The 21,694-nt window shown below is 30.9% G+C and overlaps 1 protein-coding gene and 1 long non-coding RNA gene across 2 annotated transcripts; one reads left to right on the forward strand and one right to left on the reverse strand.

Annotated features, from left to right (window-relative positions):
• Positions 1–5,734: 5,734 nt before the first annotated feature.
• Positions 5,735–13,329, forward strand: LOC137001267 (uncharacterized). Its single transcript, XM_067359839.1, has 11 exons — positions 5,735–5,939; positions 6,100–6,421; positions 6,505–6,649; positions 7,716–7,782; positions 7,906–7,983; positions 8,360–8,467; positions 9,569–9,760; positions 10,342–10,395; positions 10,685–10,816; positions 11,548–11,670; positions 12,590–13,329. Exons 4-11 carry the CDS (start codon positions 7,764–7,766, stop codon positions 12,823–12,825), a joined length of 942 nt encoding a protein of 313 aa, XP_067215940.1. The 5' UTR covers positions 5,735–5,939; positions 6,100–6,421; positions 6,505–6,649; positions 7,716–7,763; the 3' UTR covers positions 12,826–13,329.
• A 2,554-nt stretch (positions 13,330–15,883) lies between these two features.
• LOC137001269 (uncharacterized) lies at positions 15,884–21,131 on the reverse strand. The gene is made up of 2 exons (XR_010891342.1): positions 20,626–21,131; positions 15,884–20,563 (listed from the first exon to the last, which is right to left on the reverse strand). It is a non-coding gene; the product is annotated as an uncharacterized lncRNA (long non-coding RNA).
• Positions 21,132–21,694: the final 563 nt, after the last annotated feature.

Here is a 21,694-nt window from a genome sequence, read left to right on the forward strand (position 1 = left end):
TGTGATAATAAGAAATACGTACGAAGAAACTGCCAAATATTATGATGTATTCCGTCAAATCTGTGGAAAAGTACGTAATGAAAATCTTCCACAAAATTGTTCGTTCTTATTGGCGTATTAAAAACGCAAACTTTTTCTTTCGCAGGAAGCCATGTACGTCTTAAATAGACTGTGAATTGTAATACAGCGGGATGCTCTGTGGATATGAGATCAGCCTCATCTTGAATTATCTTTAAACCTTCCTCAAATGCATCGACCGGTGCCAATGGCAAAGTCATGGCAAAACCAAGAATCTTTCTAGGGGCTGCCATTAAACCTAAAGCTTTCCAGCGTCTTAATATGGCCTGCGTAATATGTAATATTTAATAGAATATTGAATCATATTTAACAAGCAGATGAATCGTGTAACAATAAAAAAGCTATATAAAGAACGCAAAATTATGAAATTTTGTTTTTGTTTTTAGATACTATATATACTATATACTATACATACTATATACGTACCTGATTAAAATGAAACCAACAACCAGTTATACGTGCTTCTGGAAAAACCTTTCTTGCAACTGTCATCGCTGCACGTTCGTAATCACTCATGATTGTCTGCATTCCTTGCAATGCATTCGGATGGAGCTCCTTCACTCTTTGCCAAATCGCATCATACACATCCATTGTGCGTTTTTCACACAATGCAAAAAGGACAGGTATACCCTAATAGAAAGAAAGCAGAATAGTAAATAATATAAAAACGTTTTATTAATATTTATAAGGGGATATCAAAAGCTATTTAATTTAAATTTATATATGACGTTTTATATGCATAACGTACCGTGTCCATAAATCGGATATGAATGCTATATACTTGTATGAAGGATGGCACTCTAGGAACGACCTGTTCAAAAGGATGAATTCTATTATATATTTCAATACATTTTCATCTTTTCTGTTCATTCTTTGTTCTTTCATTTAAACCTTTTATTTTAATCTCGAATGTTGCTTACCGAAAATGTACCATCCATGAATATATCTGAGGCTGCTGCTAGAGCATCTAGTAAGGCATTGGTTGTAAATAATACTGCTCTATAGCCATTATTTGATAATACTGTGCTCTTATAAATGTGTTCCATCGGCCGATAATTCATTAATGCTATCTCAAGTCCAACAATAGTTTGCGGTGTTTCCGGTCTGTGACGCATTAGTTCTCTATAAAGAAAGCTTTTCATAGTACGATAAGATATCTTCTTCGCAACTGCTGGGTTCCTGTAAGGTAGAAAGAAGCAGAAAATAGAAAGAAGCAACGCAAATAAAGATAATCTATGTTGAAAAGTTTGATATTAAATCTAATACTGCAAGTATTAATAAAATTGCCTAATATTTGTTTATTTTTTCAAATTATTTTATTTGATTGTTTAATTAGAAATAAAAAAAATTTTAAATTTTCTTATTTTGATTATTCCATTATTTTTTTCAGCTTAAACGTTTTGAAATTTTTAAAGTTTTTCACAAAACTTACATAAACATAATATAAAGTTGGATACATGCCAAGATGATTACATATATGTCGGAAAAAACAACTTAATTAAAAAAGCTATTATATAAATATTCGAAAAATTTTCTGATTAATGTTATTTCGATTTTTATTAAAACATCTTATCATTCCGGATAATATTCGATGCAATCGAAAAGTTTCCGATACTTTACGTGCAAGTGGAAGATCCAAATTCCAATCAAAACATAGTATATAAAGGCGCCATTTGTTTAAAATAACACATCGTAAAATTTCATAAACTTTCGCATTTTAATTATGTTTACTTTCAAATAATTGTACAAATTAGCAACAATAATAATACCATGTTTTTTACCCATTGTAGAAAAATATCCGAAATTTACTTGTTTGCCGAATATTATCAAAAAATGATGATAATAATTCCGGAATGTAGTCTTATGCATATAATACACGAATGGGCACAAATAATTAAAATTAAGTCCTTATAAAATCCAAACAAAGAAAATAGGCACAGAAAACATTAAACATGTCGTATTCTCACACAACGACTTTTTTTTACCGAGACTAAATTTAAGATCGTTTTTTTATCTTTACCAAAATTTATTTTAGAAAATATCTATAGAACCGTTATATCATTTAATATTAATTTTATTGTAATTAAATAATATAAAATTGAAATTTTGTAACAAAAAATAGGTTATCAAAATTACTTTTTACATCAATCTCATGGTTAAATTCTCTTGGTTAAATACTATTATGCTATTAGAATATTATATTTTTACGTACACATTTGTTTTGTAATAACAAAAATATTTTAAAACACATTGACTTACTGTCGGCATACCATATCAAATATATCTTTTGGTTTCATTATAGTTTCTCGACATATTCGCAGCATTTCTTGCTTCATTTCGATCTCTTGAAGTATTGTTTCGTTTGTTGGATGATTGTGTGACGTTCTCAAAAAATATGTCTCATCCTGATTCCGCACTAATACCGCGTAACAACTTAGACTTCGTCGCGATGCACAGCGATAGATACCATGGCATCGTTTATCGATATAATAAACATGCCCATCATATAGAAATATGGCCGTACTGTTACGTTGACCTGTTATTTTCTCCATAGCAGCACGTGTCTTTTATAAGAGATAACAAGCTAAAACAGCAATTATATAAATATATTATTGAATCACTAAAATACAGTTATAGAAAAATATTTTCTACTGCCGTCAAAGGAAACCTAAAAAAAGAAATCTAAAATTTAAAAAATAGTACTTTTAACAGTAAGATCTTTTACAATAAGAACGTTCGCGAACAACAATCGGAATCACGAGGACCACTTCGACCAAGATCTGATTAAAATAATTGACGATTAACTTTCAATGTTACCAACAACATTTCTGCTGATATAACTTGTCGCGAATGGATTTCGGCAGAAATGCTGTTGGTAAGTTAATCGTCGATTACTTCAATGAGAATTTGATCGAAGTGGCTCTGATCTCTGATGTAAGCTCGCAAGGCCTTAGGCCGGTATTCATAGTCCGTTCTTATATTTAAGATTGTCTTAAATATTGTCTTAAAATGCTACAAACCAATCAAAAAGCCATATTAGTATCTTAAGATGACGATGACGACGACTTAAGACGATCTTAAATATAAGAAATGACTATGAATACCGTCCTTAGTATAATATTTTTCCTAAATAACAAAACGAGGATTATAAGGTAATCATGCAATAAAGAACGCATTTATTGACTCATCATGGCTGCGGTCGCTACAAATGCTTCGAAGCATTCTTTTTTTCACTAGAAAGAAAGAGAGAAAGAACGCTTCGAAGCATTTGTAACGGCAACTCAACCGCATCTTATTTCAGATGGTCACTCTATCTCTCTCTTTTTTTACGATTAGCCAATAGATTGTAAAGCCCGGATCAGACTATGTATTGAAAATTGAGATTAAAGATTAAAGATTGAAAATTGATCAATCAGAATAAAAGGAATTAAAATTTCTTTTTTCTGATTGGTTAGTTTTCAATCTTCAATCTTTAATCTCAATCTTTAATACATAGTCTGATGCCGTATTTATGTTTCGGTCTTAACCCTAATCTTAGTCGGCAATACGAGCTTAAAGGTCCATTTATATTTACATATCCGTACCGTATCCGTACCGTACACGTACCGTACACGTCCGTACACGTCCGTGCACGAACGTGCACGGATGTGCACGTACGTGCACGGTACGGATATGTATAAATGGGACTTAAGGCTCGCAGTAACTGAAACAATTGACAATCGAAATGATGAGCCAATAAATGCGCGATTACATTATAACCCTCGTTTAGCTATCTAAGAAAAATATTATATCAAAGACTTGTGATCTTATATTCAGTGCTTCCGATTTCCGATTGTAGTTTGTGAACGTTCTTATTGTAAAAGATCTTACTGTTAAAAGTACTATTCTTTAAATTTTAGATTTTCTTTTTTAGGTTTCCTTTAACGGCAGTAGAAAATATTTTTCTATAACTGTATTTTAGTGATTTAATAATATACTTATAATTGCTGTTTTAGCTTGTTATCTCTTATAAAAGACACGTGTTGCTATGGAAAAATTAACAGGCAAACGTGATGGTACGGCCATATTCGTATATAATGGGCATGTTTATCATATTGATAAACGATGCAATCGTATTTATCGGTGTGCATCAAGACGAAGTTTAGGTTGTTACGCAGTATTAGTGCAGAATCAAGATGAGACATATACTTTAAGAACATCGCACAATCATCTAGCGAACGAAACAATGTTGCAAGAAATTGAAATAAAGCAGGAAATGCTGCGAATATGTCGAGAAACAATAATGAAGCCAAAAGATGTCTTTGATATGGTATGTCAACGGTAAGTTAACGTTAAAATATTTTTGTTATTTATACAAAATAAATGTGTCTGTGTATGTAAAAATATAATAATCTAATAGTATAATAGTATTTAATGAAGAAAATGAGATTTATGTAAAAATAAGTAATTTTGATAACTTTTTTTGTTAAGACGTTTCAATTTTATATTATTTAATTACAATAATATTATACAATATTAAACGAAATAATGGTTCTATAATTATTTTCTGAAATAAACTTTCGCAAAGACAAAGAAAACAATTTTAAGTTTAGTCGTGGTAAAGAATGATGTTATGTGAAAATACGATAAGTTTAATGCTTTTTGTGCCTATTTTATTTGTTTGGATTTTATAAGAACTTAATTTCAATTATTTATGTCGATTCGTATGTTATATGCATAAGTTGCATTCCGGAATTACTATTATCATATTTTGTTAACATTCGAAGAACAAGTAAATTTCGGATATTTTTCTATAATGGGTAAAAAATGTTGTATTGTTATTGCTATTAAATTGTACAATGATTTGGGATTAAACTAATTAAAATGCAAAAGTTTATAAAATTTTATGATATGCTACTTTAAACAAATTTTTATATATACTATGTCTCGATCGGAATTGATCTTCCACTTGCACAAAATATCGGAAACTTTCCGATCGCATCGGATATTCAAGTATGTTTGTGATTGAATATTTTAATAAAAACCATTAACGAATCGGAAAATTTTTCAAATATTTATATATATATATAATAGCTTTTTTAAGTTGTTTTTCCGACGACACGTGTAATCATCTTAACATGTCCATAATCTTCTATTTATATAAATATAAGAAAGTAAGTTTATGAAAAACTACGAAAATTTTGATGTTTCAAATGAAATGTTTAAGTTAAAAAAATGTTTGAATAATCAAAATAAGGAAATCTACAATTTTTTTTATTTCTAATAAATCAATCAAATAAAAGAATTTGAAAAAATAAATAAGCAATTTTATTAATATTTGCAATGCCAGATTCAATATTAAACTTTTTAACTTAGATTATCTTTATTTGCGTTGCTTCTTTCTACCTTACAGAAACCCAGCAGTTGCGAAGAAGATATCTTATCGTACTATGAGAAGCTTTCTTTATAGAGAACAAATACGTCAGAGACCGAAAATACCACAAACCATTGACGAACTTGAGATAGAATTAATGAATTACCGTGCGATGGAACGCATTTATAAAGGCACGGTATTATCAGACAATGGCTATAGAGCAGTATTATTTACAACGGATGCCCTATTAAATGCTCTAGAGCACTGCTTTATATTATTTACTATTCTGCTTTCTTTCTATTAGGGTATACCTGTCCTTTTTGCATTGTGTGAAAAACGCACAATGGATGTGTATGATGCGATTTGGCAAAGAGTGAAGGAGCTCCATCCGAATGCATTGCAAGGAGTGCAGACAATCATGAGTGATTACGAACGTGCAGCGATGACAGTTGCAAGAAAGGTTTTTCCAGAAGCACGTATAACTGGTTGTTGGTTTCATTTTAATCAGGTACGTATATAGTATGTATAGTATATAGTATATATAGTATCTAAAAACAAAAACAAAATTTCATAATTTTGCGTTCTTTATATAGCTTTTTTATTGTTACACGATTCATCTGCTTGTTAAATATGATTCAATATTCTATTAAATATTACATATTACGCAGGCCATATTAAGACGCTGGAAAGCTTTAGGTTTAATGGCAGCCCCTAGAAAGATTCTTGGTTTTGCCATGACTTTGCCATTGGCACCGGTCGATGCATTTGAGGAAGGTTTAAAGATAATTCAAGATGAGGCTGATCTCATATCCACAGAGCATCCCGCTGTATTACAATTCACAGTTTATTTAAGACGTACATGGCTTCCTGCGAAAGAAAAAGTTTGCGTTTTTAATACGCCAATAAGAACGAACAATTTTGTGGAAGATTTTCATTACGTACTTTTCCACAGATTTGACGGAATACATCATAATATTTGGCAGTTTCTTCGTACGTATTTCTTATTATCACAATAACTTTTCAACATACATTGTATAACTGTATTTCTGCAATATAATCTTTTCATCTTACAGAAAGTTTAGGTGAATTACTTATTGACCAAGAGATAAATATTGAGAGATTAGCGGAAGGGCGTAGCGTAAAGAGAGTACGCATCCGACATAACATAGTGCGCGACAAACAAATTGCGGAAGCACAAGTCAATTTGAGCTCTGGAAGGTAATTCAATATCTCTAAATGAAATTTTGCGACAGAAGAGACAAAAATATATATCAATTAAAGAAAGAAGAATAGCTTTTGCTATTAATTAATAAATATGTAATTAAAACGCTACAAAGAGCTTAAGCTGGATCTTGTTTGCTAATAATTTTAATTTATTGAACAGTACAAACGTTTCAGCCATGGGATTTGGAGATTTTCAGTGTATATATATTTAAAAAAGCAATCACAATTGATTTAAATAATGCTACGCATACATGTTCTCCGGAAGTATTATATTGTTTTGATGCTTTCTTTTGTATTCGATTTACATTTATAGTTCTATTGTTTATCCGCTGTTTTTGCAACTCGATAACGATTTGAACGTCATACTTAAAATTTTCCTTGAACTTAGTACTTGAAACAAGTTAATAAATTATTGGCATTGTCCTATGTTCCGTGTCTATCAAATTCTGTGTTTTTGTGGTCAAGTCTTGTAAAACAATGAATTTTCTTGCAAGATCATTGTTTTACAAACAAACAAACAAACGAACAAACAAAGAAAAAAAAACCGCACACACAGAATTTGATACACCCAAAACATAGGATGTCAATGACAATAATTTATTAAGTTATTATAAGGACTAAATTTAAGAGAAATTTTAAGTATAACGTTCAAATGGATCGTTATCGAGTTGCAAAAACAGAGAATAAACAATAAAACTAAACATGTAAATCACGAATACAGAATAAAGCATTAAAACAATATAATACTTTCGGAAAATGTATGCGTAACATTATTCAAATCAATTGTGATTCTTTATTTTAATATATATATATATACATTGAGAAAGGCCAAATTCCGTAGTTGAAACGTTTGTACTGTTCATTGAATTAAAATTATTAACAAACAAGATCCGACCTTAGCTGTTTGTAGCGTTTTATTACATATTTAGGAATACATATGTTCTTCAAAGTTGTATCACATTTTTATGTAATATGTTTAATGTTAAATTATTGTAATTTTCTATTTGCATAATATAATATGATATATAATAATATATTAATGTAATTTTTATTACTGTAGGCTTTTTCGCTGAGAGAATTTCTGCAAACACTCTGCAGGGTGTCGCAAATGCCTGAAGAGAACTTTGGTTTGTTTTAAAATTTCATGATATATACATATATATATATATATATATATATATATATATATAATACTTCGTAGTATATACTTTGTAGAAGAGGGCAAAGAAAATAATATATTCTTATTGTAGCTCTACAAGACGATATTTTAGATGACACTCCAGGACATGAGGAAACAATAGATAACAATCTATTAGATGCGCATACAGGTATCGTACATATAAATATCTTATATTTTAACTTTGTCATTTTTATCGGTCATATTCCTTCTAAAGTGCGATTTTACTTTCGTTCTGTTTTTGACGTATATAATACGTCAAAATATATAAAGACAATTATATTGCTTCGTTGTTTTCGATTCATTTTAATACGTGAATAGTGTGTCTACAAGATATTGATATAGAAATTATTTTAATAGTTTATTATATTTACGTATACTTTTATGGCAGAGTAGAAAACAAACTTTTCTATATTTTTATACTCACAGTAAGATGAAAATAAAAGAAATAAATTTTTCTTCCTTACTTTTTTATTTATAATTTAGTTTTATAAATTTCTGCAAACATTTATATTCGTTGTTTACAGTGCAGAAACCTGTGTCCATATCACATACTGTTATTGAAAATCAAGAGGTTGATAGAACAGAGCCAATAATTGCAAACGTTGCATCTGACAGACATGGATTATCACGAGGTACGTTTGAAAGAATTTGAGTTAAAATTTTGCTTCTATCTTCAATTAAAATTTTCACACGTTTGTAAATTCTTAAAAGACTGCGCGCGCGCGATAGATTTAATTTAGATAGAAATTAAATCCCTTTGTATCTTGAATAGGCAATTCGAACAACAAACAATTTTTTACTTAGAGTTTAAAGAAAAGGAATTTTCGATAAAATTTAGCAAATTCTTCTAAGTATATTCAAATTATTATTTTGGAAATTCAAATTAAGCGTATTCAATATCGGATGTATCACTGACAATTTTCGATAAATATTTTCTTGAGTATTTTACTGTCTGAAAAATTTTTAAAAGATATATTATTCTATTTTATCTTATGTCATTATTTATTCGTAATAGTAAGCATGCATACAGGATGGATGATTTAAAACGAGTGTAAAGTTTCAATAAATTATTTGGAAGATTATTTCGTAAAAAAATGTCATATAAACATATAGGTTCTTTTTCTTTTTAAAATTGACATCCTTAATATTTACACAGTTGGTGCAATGCGTTCATTCAGCTCAAGGAGTACATTTTAAGTTTTTTTTCTTTTTTTTTCTTTAAATATAAAAATGTGAATTATAAATAAATGATGCATATCCTCTTGTTTTATTTTGAGTTTACAACGATTACTTTTATTAAGCATATGATTTTACTGTGACAACGCGGCAAAATTTTAAAACTTTTAATTACATAGATATTGATATATATGTATGTATAAGGTTTTGTTTATACTTTTTTTCAGAATAATCTCTCGAATAATCTGTCTAAATTTGTTACACTTGTTTTGAATCAACTTGCACACTCTGTTAACATAATTATGGAATCGAAATTGTAAAGCTTATCTATCTTATGATAAAGATCTTTTGTTTATTAATAACGAACTCTCAAATACGACTCAAATGCGCAATCTACTGTATCAGTGATTATATAAGAGAAAAAATATCACAGATTTTATATTATTAATTGACACTTATTTGCATGTGCGGTTAATTATTGACTTTATATAGAATATTTTGCAAAATAATATCTTTTCAATATTAAAAACTTATTACTATTTTCTTCCAATTGACAGCATCGGTTGTTGCTAATTCAGAGCCGGATTCAGAATTGGATATTACCAGAACCAATCTTCCACGGAGTCGTGGAAGACCTCCATGTAATCGTGGAAGACCTCCATGTAATCGTGGAAGACCTCCACGCAGTCGTGGCAGACCTCCACGCAGTCGTGGCAGACCTCCGAGACGCGGTCGTAATTTGCAAAGAGGTAAAATAATCTGTATTTTATAGAGCAGCGCTCGGAAATAGTTGCACATTTCGAGCCGATTTAGGAGACGACGCCTCCTGTTCCCCCACTACCGCCCGGCCGCTGGCGGCCGAGCCGCCGATAGCTCTGGCGCAGGAGCGTTTTATATAAGAAATAGGCTGGGTTGTTGAGGCACCTCTCAGAAAATAGTAATATTTTCTTTGCTACATAAATAATGTTTATTTTCATTAATAATTAAATATATATATATATTATGTATTAATGAAAATAAACATTATTTATGTAGTGAAGAAAATATTACGATTTCCTGAGAGATGCCTAAACAATTCAGCCTATTTCTAATATAAAACGCTCCTGAGCCAGAGGAGCTATCGACGGCTCGGCCGCCAGCGGCCGGGCGGTAGTGGGGGAACAGGAGGCGTCGTTTCCTGAATCGGCTCGAAATGTGCAACTAATTCCGAGCGTTGTTATACAGTATAGATGTATACCTTATAAAAATGTGTAATTTGTATATATCTTATAAGTTATATTTTAGAACATATAAAAGAAGAAAATTATACAAAATAATTTTTATTTTCCAGCCGCTGAAACATTCGAACCCATAAGTCAAATCGAAGAAGCTCATTCTATTGAAGGTAGGTACCCGAGACGAAATTTTATTACTTCCAATGTTAATTTGTTTTTATTTATATATTTTAAAGAACTTTGATAGATTTAGTATACTTAATTTGTTTATATTTCAATGAAGCATTCATATCGGAAATTCATATTTGGAAATTTTTCAATAAAATAAATGTCTATCGAGAATTATCAATAATGTATCCACATCGGATGTATTATTGATATGGATACATGATTTATTTTATTAGAAATGAATATGATGAGTATTATGTGTGTGACTATATACTTACATTATTTCCATAGCTACTTCACATCATTTGGACACACTTACTTTGGATGGCGAACTAACAAGAAGCAGGAACCGTGGCAGACCTCCTAAACGACGTGGACGACGCGGCAGATTTACGACGCTTTCACAGACTGAAGAAATCACAGGTAAAACATATTATTTTTCGCTATATAATATAGTATAGTAAACTGAAATAAATATTAAGGTATAGTACTTCCGCGATCATACCTGAGAAAATCATATTTCTTTGGAATATTTTTAAATTTTAACTGCATATTAATAGAAATACTACCTACGCATTTGTAAAGTTAGAAAAAGATTGACCGTACCGAAGTTGAGATATTTAAAGTTAGCATTTTTTATACGTATTACATAAAAGTGCTAACTTTAACTTTAAATATCTCAGCTTCGGTACGGTTAATTTTTTTCTAACATTGCATAGGTGTAGGTATTATTTTTATTAATATACAGTTAAAATTTAAAAATATTCCTAAGAAATATGATTTTCTCAGGTATGGTCGCGGAAAGTACTACCTTAAACTGACAATAATTACATTGCTGTGATAATATTAATTAATAATATATGTATTTTATCAATTTGATGTTATCTTTTTCGGGATTTTATCACATTGTAAAGAATTTGAATCGATATAATTTTAAAAATAAACACGATTAACTTTGAAAATAATAAAAATATGAATTGATTATTATGATATATACTATTATCCGATATAAATATCTAAACAATTAATACAGCATAAAGATTTGTACATTATTGATTTTATAAATGTAATAATTTGACATAATGGAAAATAAAGCATTTTAAAAAAATTATATTTATTAATGAATATGTTGATAAATATTGTCATTATTTCAGGACACACAAGCACTGAACAAGGAAGTCAACAAATAGAAGTGTTGTCGAGCGAATCTGATCATAATGAAGAAAATGAAATAGAAGCAGTTTCGAGCGATCAGAATGAGATGGTGCATAATGAAGGTTAGTATACATATTCCCATTTGTGATCATAATACGGTACACATTTTTAAAGTTAGATCCGATTGGCCATAAAGAATACGACAATGGCTATAAAAATCTTTTATTGCAAACTAAAATAATTTAACATATATTTAATTTTTCTACGTAATTGACGTCGGTGCATCTTGTATTGTATATCGTAGCATTAGCCTTTTTATACAGGTATCAAACAATTCTGCTGTCACTGAATTGAATCACTTCACTTTGAAGGTCGAACAAATGTGTGACCATATCATTTTGAAAACGTTAGCAAGAAAGCTACACTTTTAAAGTGTAAAAATATGTGATAATCATTGTGGGATTATCCAGAGTATGGAAGAATAATCAAAGAAAATCAGTGTCAATTCTATAGAGTTGGATGAATAGATTCGACTGTGAACTTTTTAACCTACACTTTTCTCCCTACAATTAATATCTCGCCTATAAATATAATCATATTTTACATCTTAAAAGTGACTTTCTTGTCAGTGTTTTCAAAATCACATAATCACACATTTGTTCAACTTACAAAATGAAATGATTCAATTTATCGACGGCAGAATTATTTAAGATTATAAAAAAGTTGATGCTACAGTACAAAGTGTATCGAGGTCGACTAGAAACGGTGATTAGAAAAATTAAGTGTATATTAAAGCATTCTTAATTTGTATTAAAAGATTTTCATAATTATACCCAGCGAGAAATGACTCATCGAATTGACGTCGAATCGACATCAATATGATGTAATATCGATGATTTCGATGTCGATTTGATGTCGATTTGACATCGATTGATAGGTCATTTCTCGCTGGGTAATTAACTGTAGCTTTTTTACGATGGACTGGATCTTATTTTAAAAACACGCGCCTGTTATTATCATTAATTAATTTATATTTTATAGATTTTGAAGATATTTTTCGCACACCAGAAGATGATTTTGGAACGATTGGTCTAAGCGATAAAGAAGAGGATCACTTACCTTTTCATCCTGTTAGTACAATAGCATCAAGCCAGCGCAATCGCTCCAATGGTACATGCTGCACATGCTTGAATGCTACTGCCGCGTACATATTTGTTCCATGTGGACATTTGTGTATTTGTAGTGAGTGCCAAAAACGATTGCAAGATCATAAATGACCACTATGTCGTAAAAAATATTCCTACTGTATTCGCGCCATAACGATATAAATACTGTATAATTTTACATGTAAAATTCAAGCATTTACATATAAAATTCAAACATTTTCGCGCCGTATATAACGTATATAACGTATTCGCGCCATAACGATATAAATACTGTATAATTTTACATGTAAAATTCAAGCATTTACATGTAAAATTCAAGCATTTTCGCGCCGTATATAACGTATATAACGTATTCGCGCCATAACGATATAAACACTGTATAATTTTACATGTAAAATTCAAGCATTTACATGTAAAATTCAAGCATTTTCGCGCCGTATATAACGTATATAACGTATTCGCGCCATAACGATATAAACACTGTATAATTTTACATGTAAAATTCAAGCATTTACATGTAAAATTCAAGCATTTTCGCGCCGTATATAACGTATATAACGTATTCGCGCCATAACGATATAAACACTGTATAATTTTACATGTAAAATTCAAGCATTTACATGTAAAATTCAAGCATTTTCGCGCCGTATATAACGTATATAACGTATTCGCGCCATAACGATATAAATACTGTATAATTTTACATGTAAAATTCAAGCATTTACATGTAAAATTCAAGCATTTTAAGATGTAAAATATGATTTGATTTGACACTACTTTTTTTTCTGTGCAATGTGTATGTGTATAATCAAATAAAGAAGATATCGAATTAACAGTTGCATAGATCTCTCTATCTTTCCCTCCCTCCCTCCCTCCCTCTCTCTCTTTCTCTCTCTCTTTCTGTAGATTTAAATCGCTCCTGATGTCAAAGTTGTGATTTTTTCTATTTTATGTGAGTAATACTTGTGTGCAATGTGTATGTGTGCAATAAAGTCATGCGTGCAATCCCAAGGAAAACAGAAAGTCAAAATAATATCAGTTCGACATCATATTGACTTTCTGTTCTCCTTGGGATGTGTATGCGTGCAATACAGTCGTGTGTGCAATGTGTATGTGTGCAATAAAGTCATGTGTGCAATGTGTATGTGCGCAATACGGTCATGTGTGCAATGTGCATATGCGCAATAATATCCTGTGTACAAAGTATTAATATAATTTTCTTATTTTGCGTATTTTTTACGGTCATGTGTGCAATGTGTATGTGCGCAATAATATCCTGTGTGTAAAGTGTTAATATGATTTTCTTATTTTGTGTATGCTTTACGGTCGTGTGTGCAATGTGTATGTGCGCAATAAAGTCATGTGTGCAATGTGTATATGTGCTATATGGTTATGTGTGCAATGTATATGTGCGCAATGTGTATGTGCTCAATAATATCCTGTGTACAAAGTGTTAATATGATTCCTTTATTTTGTGTGTCCCTTACGATCATGTGTGCTATGTATATGTGCGCAATAAAGTCATGTGTGCAATATAATGTCTTGTGTGCAAACGTACGTTTGTATTTTTAATTATTAAATGTGCGCAATAATATTATGTGTGCAATCTGTATGTGTGCAATAATGTTTTGTGTGCAAACGTACGTTTGTATTTTTAATTATTAAATGTGCGCAATAATATTATGTGTGCAATCTGTATGTGCGCAATAATATTATGTGTGCAATGTGTATGTGCACAATAATGTCATGTGTGCAATCTGTATGTGTGCAATAATGTTTTGTGTGCAAACGTACGTTTGTATTTTTAATTATTAAATGTGCGCAATAATATTATGTGTGCAATGTGTATGTGCGCAATAATGTCATGTGTGCAATCTATATGTGTGCAATAATGTCTTGTGTGCAAACGTACGTTTGTATTTTTTATTTTTAAATGTGTGCAATAATATTATGTGTGCAATGTGTATGTGCGCAATAATGTCATGTGTGCAATCTGTATGTGTGCAATAATGTCTTGTGTGCAAACGTACGTTTGTATTTTTAATTTTCAAATGTGCGCAATAATATTATGTGTGCAATGTGTATGTGCGCAATAATATTATGTGTGCAATGTGTATGTGCGCAATAATGTCATGTGTGCAATGTGTATGTGCGCAATAATGTCATGTGTGCAATGTGTATGTGTGCAATAATGTCTTGTGTGCAAACGTACGTTTGTATTTTTAATTTTTAAATGTGCGCAATAATGCTTGTAGGCAATCGCTCTGTAGGCAATCGGGAATGTCGGCAATTGAAGCTGTCGGCAAAATGTTGTGGGCAAACGAAGCTGTTGGCAAATGGGAATGTAGGCAGTTGAACCCCTCTCATATCATTATTAATAAGATTAATTAATAATTAATTCATATTACTAATAGCAGAATAATGTAGAATAATGAGAAAAACTCATCGCCACGATACACGAGTCATGAGTGAAACGTGTGCCGAACTCGGTCGTGCCGATCCTGACCGCGCGAGTTTCATGCGCTCCCATACGTCAACTTTAATGTCTCACCATTCAAATTCTATTCATCGGATCATTTTTTTGTAAAGAGCTTTTCGTCTTAGAATTTCATGAAGAATCTGGCATTAAAAACTTTTCCGCCAGTTCTGATACACCCTGTATAATATTTTGTTGTTCTTATTTACCTGTTAACTCCTGGCTTGGTTTACTATAATTAATCTTTTTATTGCATGTAGTTTTCGTTTGTGGAATCGTAGGAAGAGGTGGTAGAATCTCTTCTCCATCAGTATCACTGCTTGATATCATTCTTTTAGCTCTATCTTTTCGCGAGTTTTTAAACTTTTCAGAATCACTTTCTGAATTAATATCCGAGACAAATTCTGCTTTCTTTAATTATATTAGTCCTTTTTCATATGTTTCTAAAACACAAAATAATTTTATTAATATTTAATACAATTAAAAAATATTTAATATAAAATAATTTGTAATTTATATAACACTAACTTTTTTCTTCATATGTGTGTGTGTGTGTGTGCGTGTGTGTGTTAATTAGTGTATATTAAAATAATTTTTAATCTAGGAAGAATTAATGTTATATAAATTACAAATATATGTATAAGACAATTATCCTCTATTAGGTCGTTCACGGATAATAATCGACACAATATGTTTCTCTGTAAACAAAGTTTAAAATTTATTCACTATTCACAACTATTTACAATGTTCACACTCTTACCTGTAAACAAAGAAACGACAATTAAAGCCTATTATTATCCTTTTATTTACACTAACTTGGTCTCTAGTCTTTCACAATATCTTTTAACTACTTTATCTTTCTCTCCTAATTCTTCCTTGCATACGTGTGCTCGTTTCTCTTTGTCTATGTTTTCCTCTCGTCTCTGTCTCCCTGTCTGTCGATAATCAATCGATGTATTTCTCGTATTGCTCGTTCCATCTAGCGGGGTCAGTTTGCATGGTGCGCCGAGTCCGAGGAGCGCGGCTCGTTTAAATTGAAGAAAATACTTTTTCTTTACATCTCCCCCCCTAGGATGAGAATCGTCGCAGCGCATTCTCACCTTAGGTTTTCCGGTTTAATCCTCTTCATCTGTGTCCTCATCCATTCCCGATATTGGGATCAGTTTTGTTATGTGGAACAAGCTTGTCTCTGATTTTTTTCTATTAGTCTTAATTTTGTATATCAAGTTCGATATTTTTTTCGTTATCTTAAATGGTCCAATTCTCAAATCGTCTAGCTTTTTCCTGTTTAATCTATTACCATTTTCTATATATACCATGTCACCTGTATTAAACTCGTGATGTTTCCTATTTTTATTAAATAATTTTTTATTATAATCATGTGACTTAATGGTTCTTTCTAGGACTAATTTCTTATCTTTCATCCAGTCCTCCTGGTGTTGTCCTCTTCTTAATTCTTTAGGTAAAATACTTGTGTCCGTGCCATCCAGCAGATACTTTGGTGCAAAACCAGTGACCGTATGTTCTGTCTCATTGTATCTTTCTACACATTCCCTAGCAACCGTTGTCCAAGCTTTTTCCTTTTTACCTTCTTTTATTTTACATCTTATTTTATTGACTAGCGTCTGGTTTAATCTTTCGTTTAAGCCATTTGAAAATGGTGCATTTACAGCAGTGAAAATCAGTCTAACATCGTTTTCTTCTAGGTATTCTTTAAATTCCTTCGAATTGATGCCTGGGTATTGGTCTGTGAGTATTGTTTCAATCTTGTCTGTTTCTAGTACGTTTTTTACTAGCTTGATAAAATCAGTAGCATTTTGTGTCTTCGAAGTTGTAATAACTGCGTATCTGGTAAAATGATCAACCAGTAGGTGAAGGTATTTTTTTGTCGATCTTAGTCCTCCAAAGCCTCCAATAGTGTCTATTGACATTATTTCAAACGGTCTGGTTGCTGGTCCTAACTGTGACATCAGACCATATTTTTCTTGGCCTCTAGACTTATTTTTGGTACATATTTCACATGTCTTGCATATTTTTTTTATATTTTCTGTTAGATTTCTGGCTGTATAATATGGACATATCTTATTTATTGTTTGTCTAATCCCTATGTGGCACCATTCATAATGTATTTCTTTTATTATCTCTATACTTGATTCTTCGGATAAAATTATCTTCTCTTTATTTCTGATTTTTCTATAGAATATTCCATTTTTTTTAATTAATTTCGCTTCCCTTTTCTTTATCCATTTATTTTCATTTTGGTCTATCTTTATTTCCTCTATCTTCATTAAATTTACTAATTTCAGTACTTCTTCCGTATTCTCGCTTGGTTCTAATACTGGATTTCGGCTTAGGCAATCCGCTTCGGCGTTATCTTTTCCTGGGACATATTTTATTTGAAAGTCGTATTGTGATAAATAATAATTTATGTCACCTAGTTCTTCATCCGTTCTAGCTTTGATGTTCATGTTCTCTAGCGGTTTATGGTCTGAATACACTTCAAATCTTCTACCGATCAACCAGTGTTGCCAATATTTTACCGCTTCTTTGACAGCCAGGCTTTCCAAATATATCGCTTTTTTTCTTTTTTGGGATTCGTTTAATTTCTTTGAGAAGTACGCTACTGGCTTCTCTATTTCGTTGTGCTGTACCTGTTTTAATACTGCGCCTATACTTTCAAGTGATGCGTCTGTGTAAATCCGTATAGGCAAATCTTTGTCGAATATCTCTAGCACTGGTTGAGAGCATAGCAATTTTTTTATTTCTGTAAAAGACCTTTCACAATCTTCTGCCCATATAAATTTTTCATTTTTCCTCAATAATCTATGTAGTGGATTTAACAATATCGAGCTTTTCGGTATGTACTCATGATAAAAATTGACTTTTCCTAAGAATTGTCTGATATTTTTTTGTGTTTTAGGGGTTGGAAAATTTTGAATTGAAATTAAATTATCTTTCACTGGTCTCATTGTATTGTTTTCTATTATGTGTCCAAGATATTTCACTGATTTTGCTGCAAATGTACATTTTTTTAGTTTTAACCTGAAACCTTCATTTATTATTGCATCCAGTACTCTTTTTATATGTTCTACATGTTCTTGAAATAATTCTGAAAAAATTAATATGTCGTCTATATAGTTTTCTGTGAATTCTTTAAGATTATGTTTTCTTAATATGTTGGATAAAATTCTTTGGAAAATTGCTGGTGACGTCTTTAATCCGAATGGTAGGCATGTCCATTGAAAGTGTCCATCCTGTGTTACGAATCCTGTTTTCTTTCTATCTTCGATGCATAGTGGGATCGACCAAAAAGCAGAATTTATATCTAGTGTAGTATAGTATTTGCAGTTTCTTGTTTTTATTATCAGGTCGTCTATTAGTGGAAATGGTTGGGCCTGTGGTATAATAATCTTATTTAAGTCTCTGAAGTCATACATAATCTAGATCTCTTTCCTTCATCTCTTTTATAGGCTAATGTCACTGGCGCAGCGAAAGGGCTGTAGGATTCTTCAATTATTCCTTTCTCTAGTAACTTCCCCACTTGCTCTTCAATTTCTTTTTTATCCTCTATTGTACATCTGTATGGTCTTTTACTACAGTATTTATCCACAATTAGATCTATTCTAGCCTCATAGTCTGTTACCGAACCGATGTCATATTTGTCTTTTGCAAATATGGGGTTATATTCTTCTATTAGTTTTTTTATCCTGGTTTTCTTTATATTATCTAAATGGTCTAGAATAACTTTAAAATCATCTTCTTTGATGTGTTCGTTAAAATTTACGAAGTATTGTTTATTTTTATTGTAATTATCTGTTTTTATTTTTAAATCTGGTTCTTTCTTCTGTGAAATTTGTAAATCTTCGTTCTGTATTAATTTAAAGTTTTTTATCATATCTAGCCCAATGATGAAGTCCTGAAAGTTTTCTTCTTCAACTATGTACACGTCCATTTTTTTTCAGTATCAAATATTTTTATCTTAATTGTAATTAATCCTTTTGTTGTTCCCACACCATTAACCGTTTTCAAGTATATTTTATTTACATCGTTTTTTTTTTCTTTTATTTTAATCAGTCTTGAATTTATAAGTGATACCTGAGATCCTGGATCATATGTTCCTTGAATTTCTAGCTTATCTTCTATTAATAGCTTGACCCTGATTAATGGTGTGTTTATTCGTTTTTTTTCTCGGTGTTTAACTTTACATCAATAACTGAGTTGTTACTTACTAAATTTGTTGTGTTGGTATATTTTCCTTCGTCTTTTGTTTTGAACCAACATTTTTCTGCAGGGTGATATCTAATGCCTTTATTCAAACTTTCGCATGTTCTGCACGGTTTTTTTTCTTCACCTTTCTTTTTATATCCAAACTCATTTTTGTGTAGATAAGCTTTTTTATATATTAGATTTTCATATTTCCTGACTTCGTTAAATAAAGCGGTTGAATCTTGGCATTGTTCTCTGTCTATTTTGTTTATAATAAATTCTGGCAATCCAATTGCTATTAGGGTTGTCAGTGTTTTTGAATCTATATCTTTATTCATGTCTAACAAAAGTCTTTCTTTCTTTATTGCATAATCCGTAAGTGATCCTTCTTTATATCTAAATGATAAAGCATATTTCACAGTGCTCCATCCTTTATCCGCAAAGGTCTCTAAAAATCTATTTTTCCATTCATCCCATCTGGCCTCAACAGTTAACTTTGTTAATGTTGCACAGTGCCAGTCTGAACAGGATCTGTCTAAAAACAATCTTAGTATTTCTATCTTTGTTTCATCTTCTATAATGTCGAATCTTGTACACTCTTTCTCGAATGTTTCTATCCATTGTTTCGCGTTTGAATGTTTGCTGGTAAATTTTTCAATCATAAACTTTTCCGAAATTTGTTTTAAATTCTTCCCTTCTTCCTTTCTTTTTGATGACTCCACAAGTTTTTCCAATATTTTTGTTAAGTTATCATTTTGTGTTTTATCTTCTGATTTTTCCTCGTCTATTTCTTCTAGATATTGGTTCTCAAATTGCAAATTCTGGTCTTCATCTATGTAAATATTTTTTAACTCTTTTGTCATTTTTATCCACACTTTTCTTTTTTGGTGTCTTGTTTTTAGAGTGTTTTTTAATTTACTATAATTTTCTGTTTTTGTTAATTCCTTGTGATAACCTATATGTCTAAACTCTGCAGGTAGGACATACCTTTCCCTTCCTCTGTATTAATTGAGGTTATACTAATTATATTTGTTTTGTCATCCTTGTTTGATGCTACTACTGTAAACTCAAATTGTAGTTTTTCCATATTGACTGAAATTGTCGTTTTATAAGACAATTATCCTCTATTAGGTCGTTCACGGATAATAATCGACACAATATGTTTCTCTGTAAACAAAGTTTAAAATTTATTCACTATTCACAACTATTTACAATGTTCACACTCTTACCTGTAAACAAAGAAACGACAATTAAAGCCTATTATTATCCTTTTATTTACACTAACTTGGTCTCTAGTCTTTCACAATATCTTTTAACTACTTTATCTTTCTCTCCTAATTCTTCCTTGCATACGTGTGCTCGTTTCTCTTTGTCTATGTTTTCCTCTCGTCTTTGTCTCCCTGTCTGTCGATAATCAATCGATGTATTTCTCGTATTGCTCGTTCCATCTAGCGGGGTCAGTTTGCATGGTGCGCCGAGTCCGAGGAGCGCGGCTCGTTTAAATTGAAGAAAATACTTTTTCTTTACATATGTATATATATGTATATAAATATATGAGAGACACACGATTAACCACATTGAAATTGACCACAGCCATTCACAGCTACTGGTGCTTAGAGTTTTTTCACTGGATGGTTGCTGTGAATGGCTTGTGGTCTATTGTAACGTGATCAAACGGGTACTTCCTATATACATGTATATATGTATTATATATTTACACACACACACACACATACATATATATATATATATATATATATATATATATATATGTGCACACAACATATACAAAAAATAATTTCTTTTATTACTTACGTGCAGTAGCTAGTATTCTTTTTACATCATATAAAAACCAACTATTATCATATAATATACGTTTTTGTACAGCTTTGGTAAATCTTGCATGCGAGATAAACTGAGGCCAACGAGCAGCAGTTTTATTTTCTGTTAGCCAAGAACTAGGGATCATTTAGAGACCGTCCTCGAACTCGACGATAGAATATAAATCCTCCATGATAGAATTTGAACTACATAATAATATACAATAATGGTAATAAGTAATAATAAGTAATTAATGCAATAATGGAATTACATAATAATATACAATAATGGTAATAAATAATAATAAGTATTTAATGCAATAATAGAAAAACTGCAAATTTATTACTGTCTAATGGTAATTTAACATATTTAGTTTTAATATCTTTTATTGGCCACATCTTCAATTCTGCAGATAAGTTATATACAATAAATATTCCTATAAGAGATGAGGGACAAGGTTTATCATATAAATCTTCT

Source organism: Linepithema humile, chromosome 7, assembly GCF_040581485.1.
Source record: "Linepithema humile isolate Giens D197 chromosome 7, Lhum_UNIL_v1.0, whole genome shotgun sequence".
Classification (NCBI taxonomy): domain Eukaryota; kingdom Metazoa; phylum Arthropoda; class Insecta; order Hymenoptera; family Formicidae; genus Linepithema; species Linepithema humile.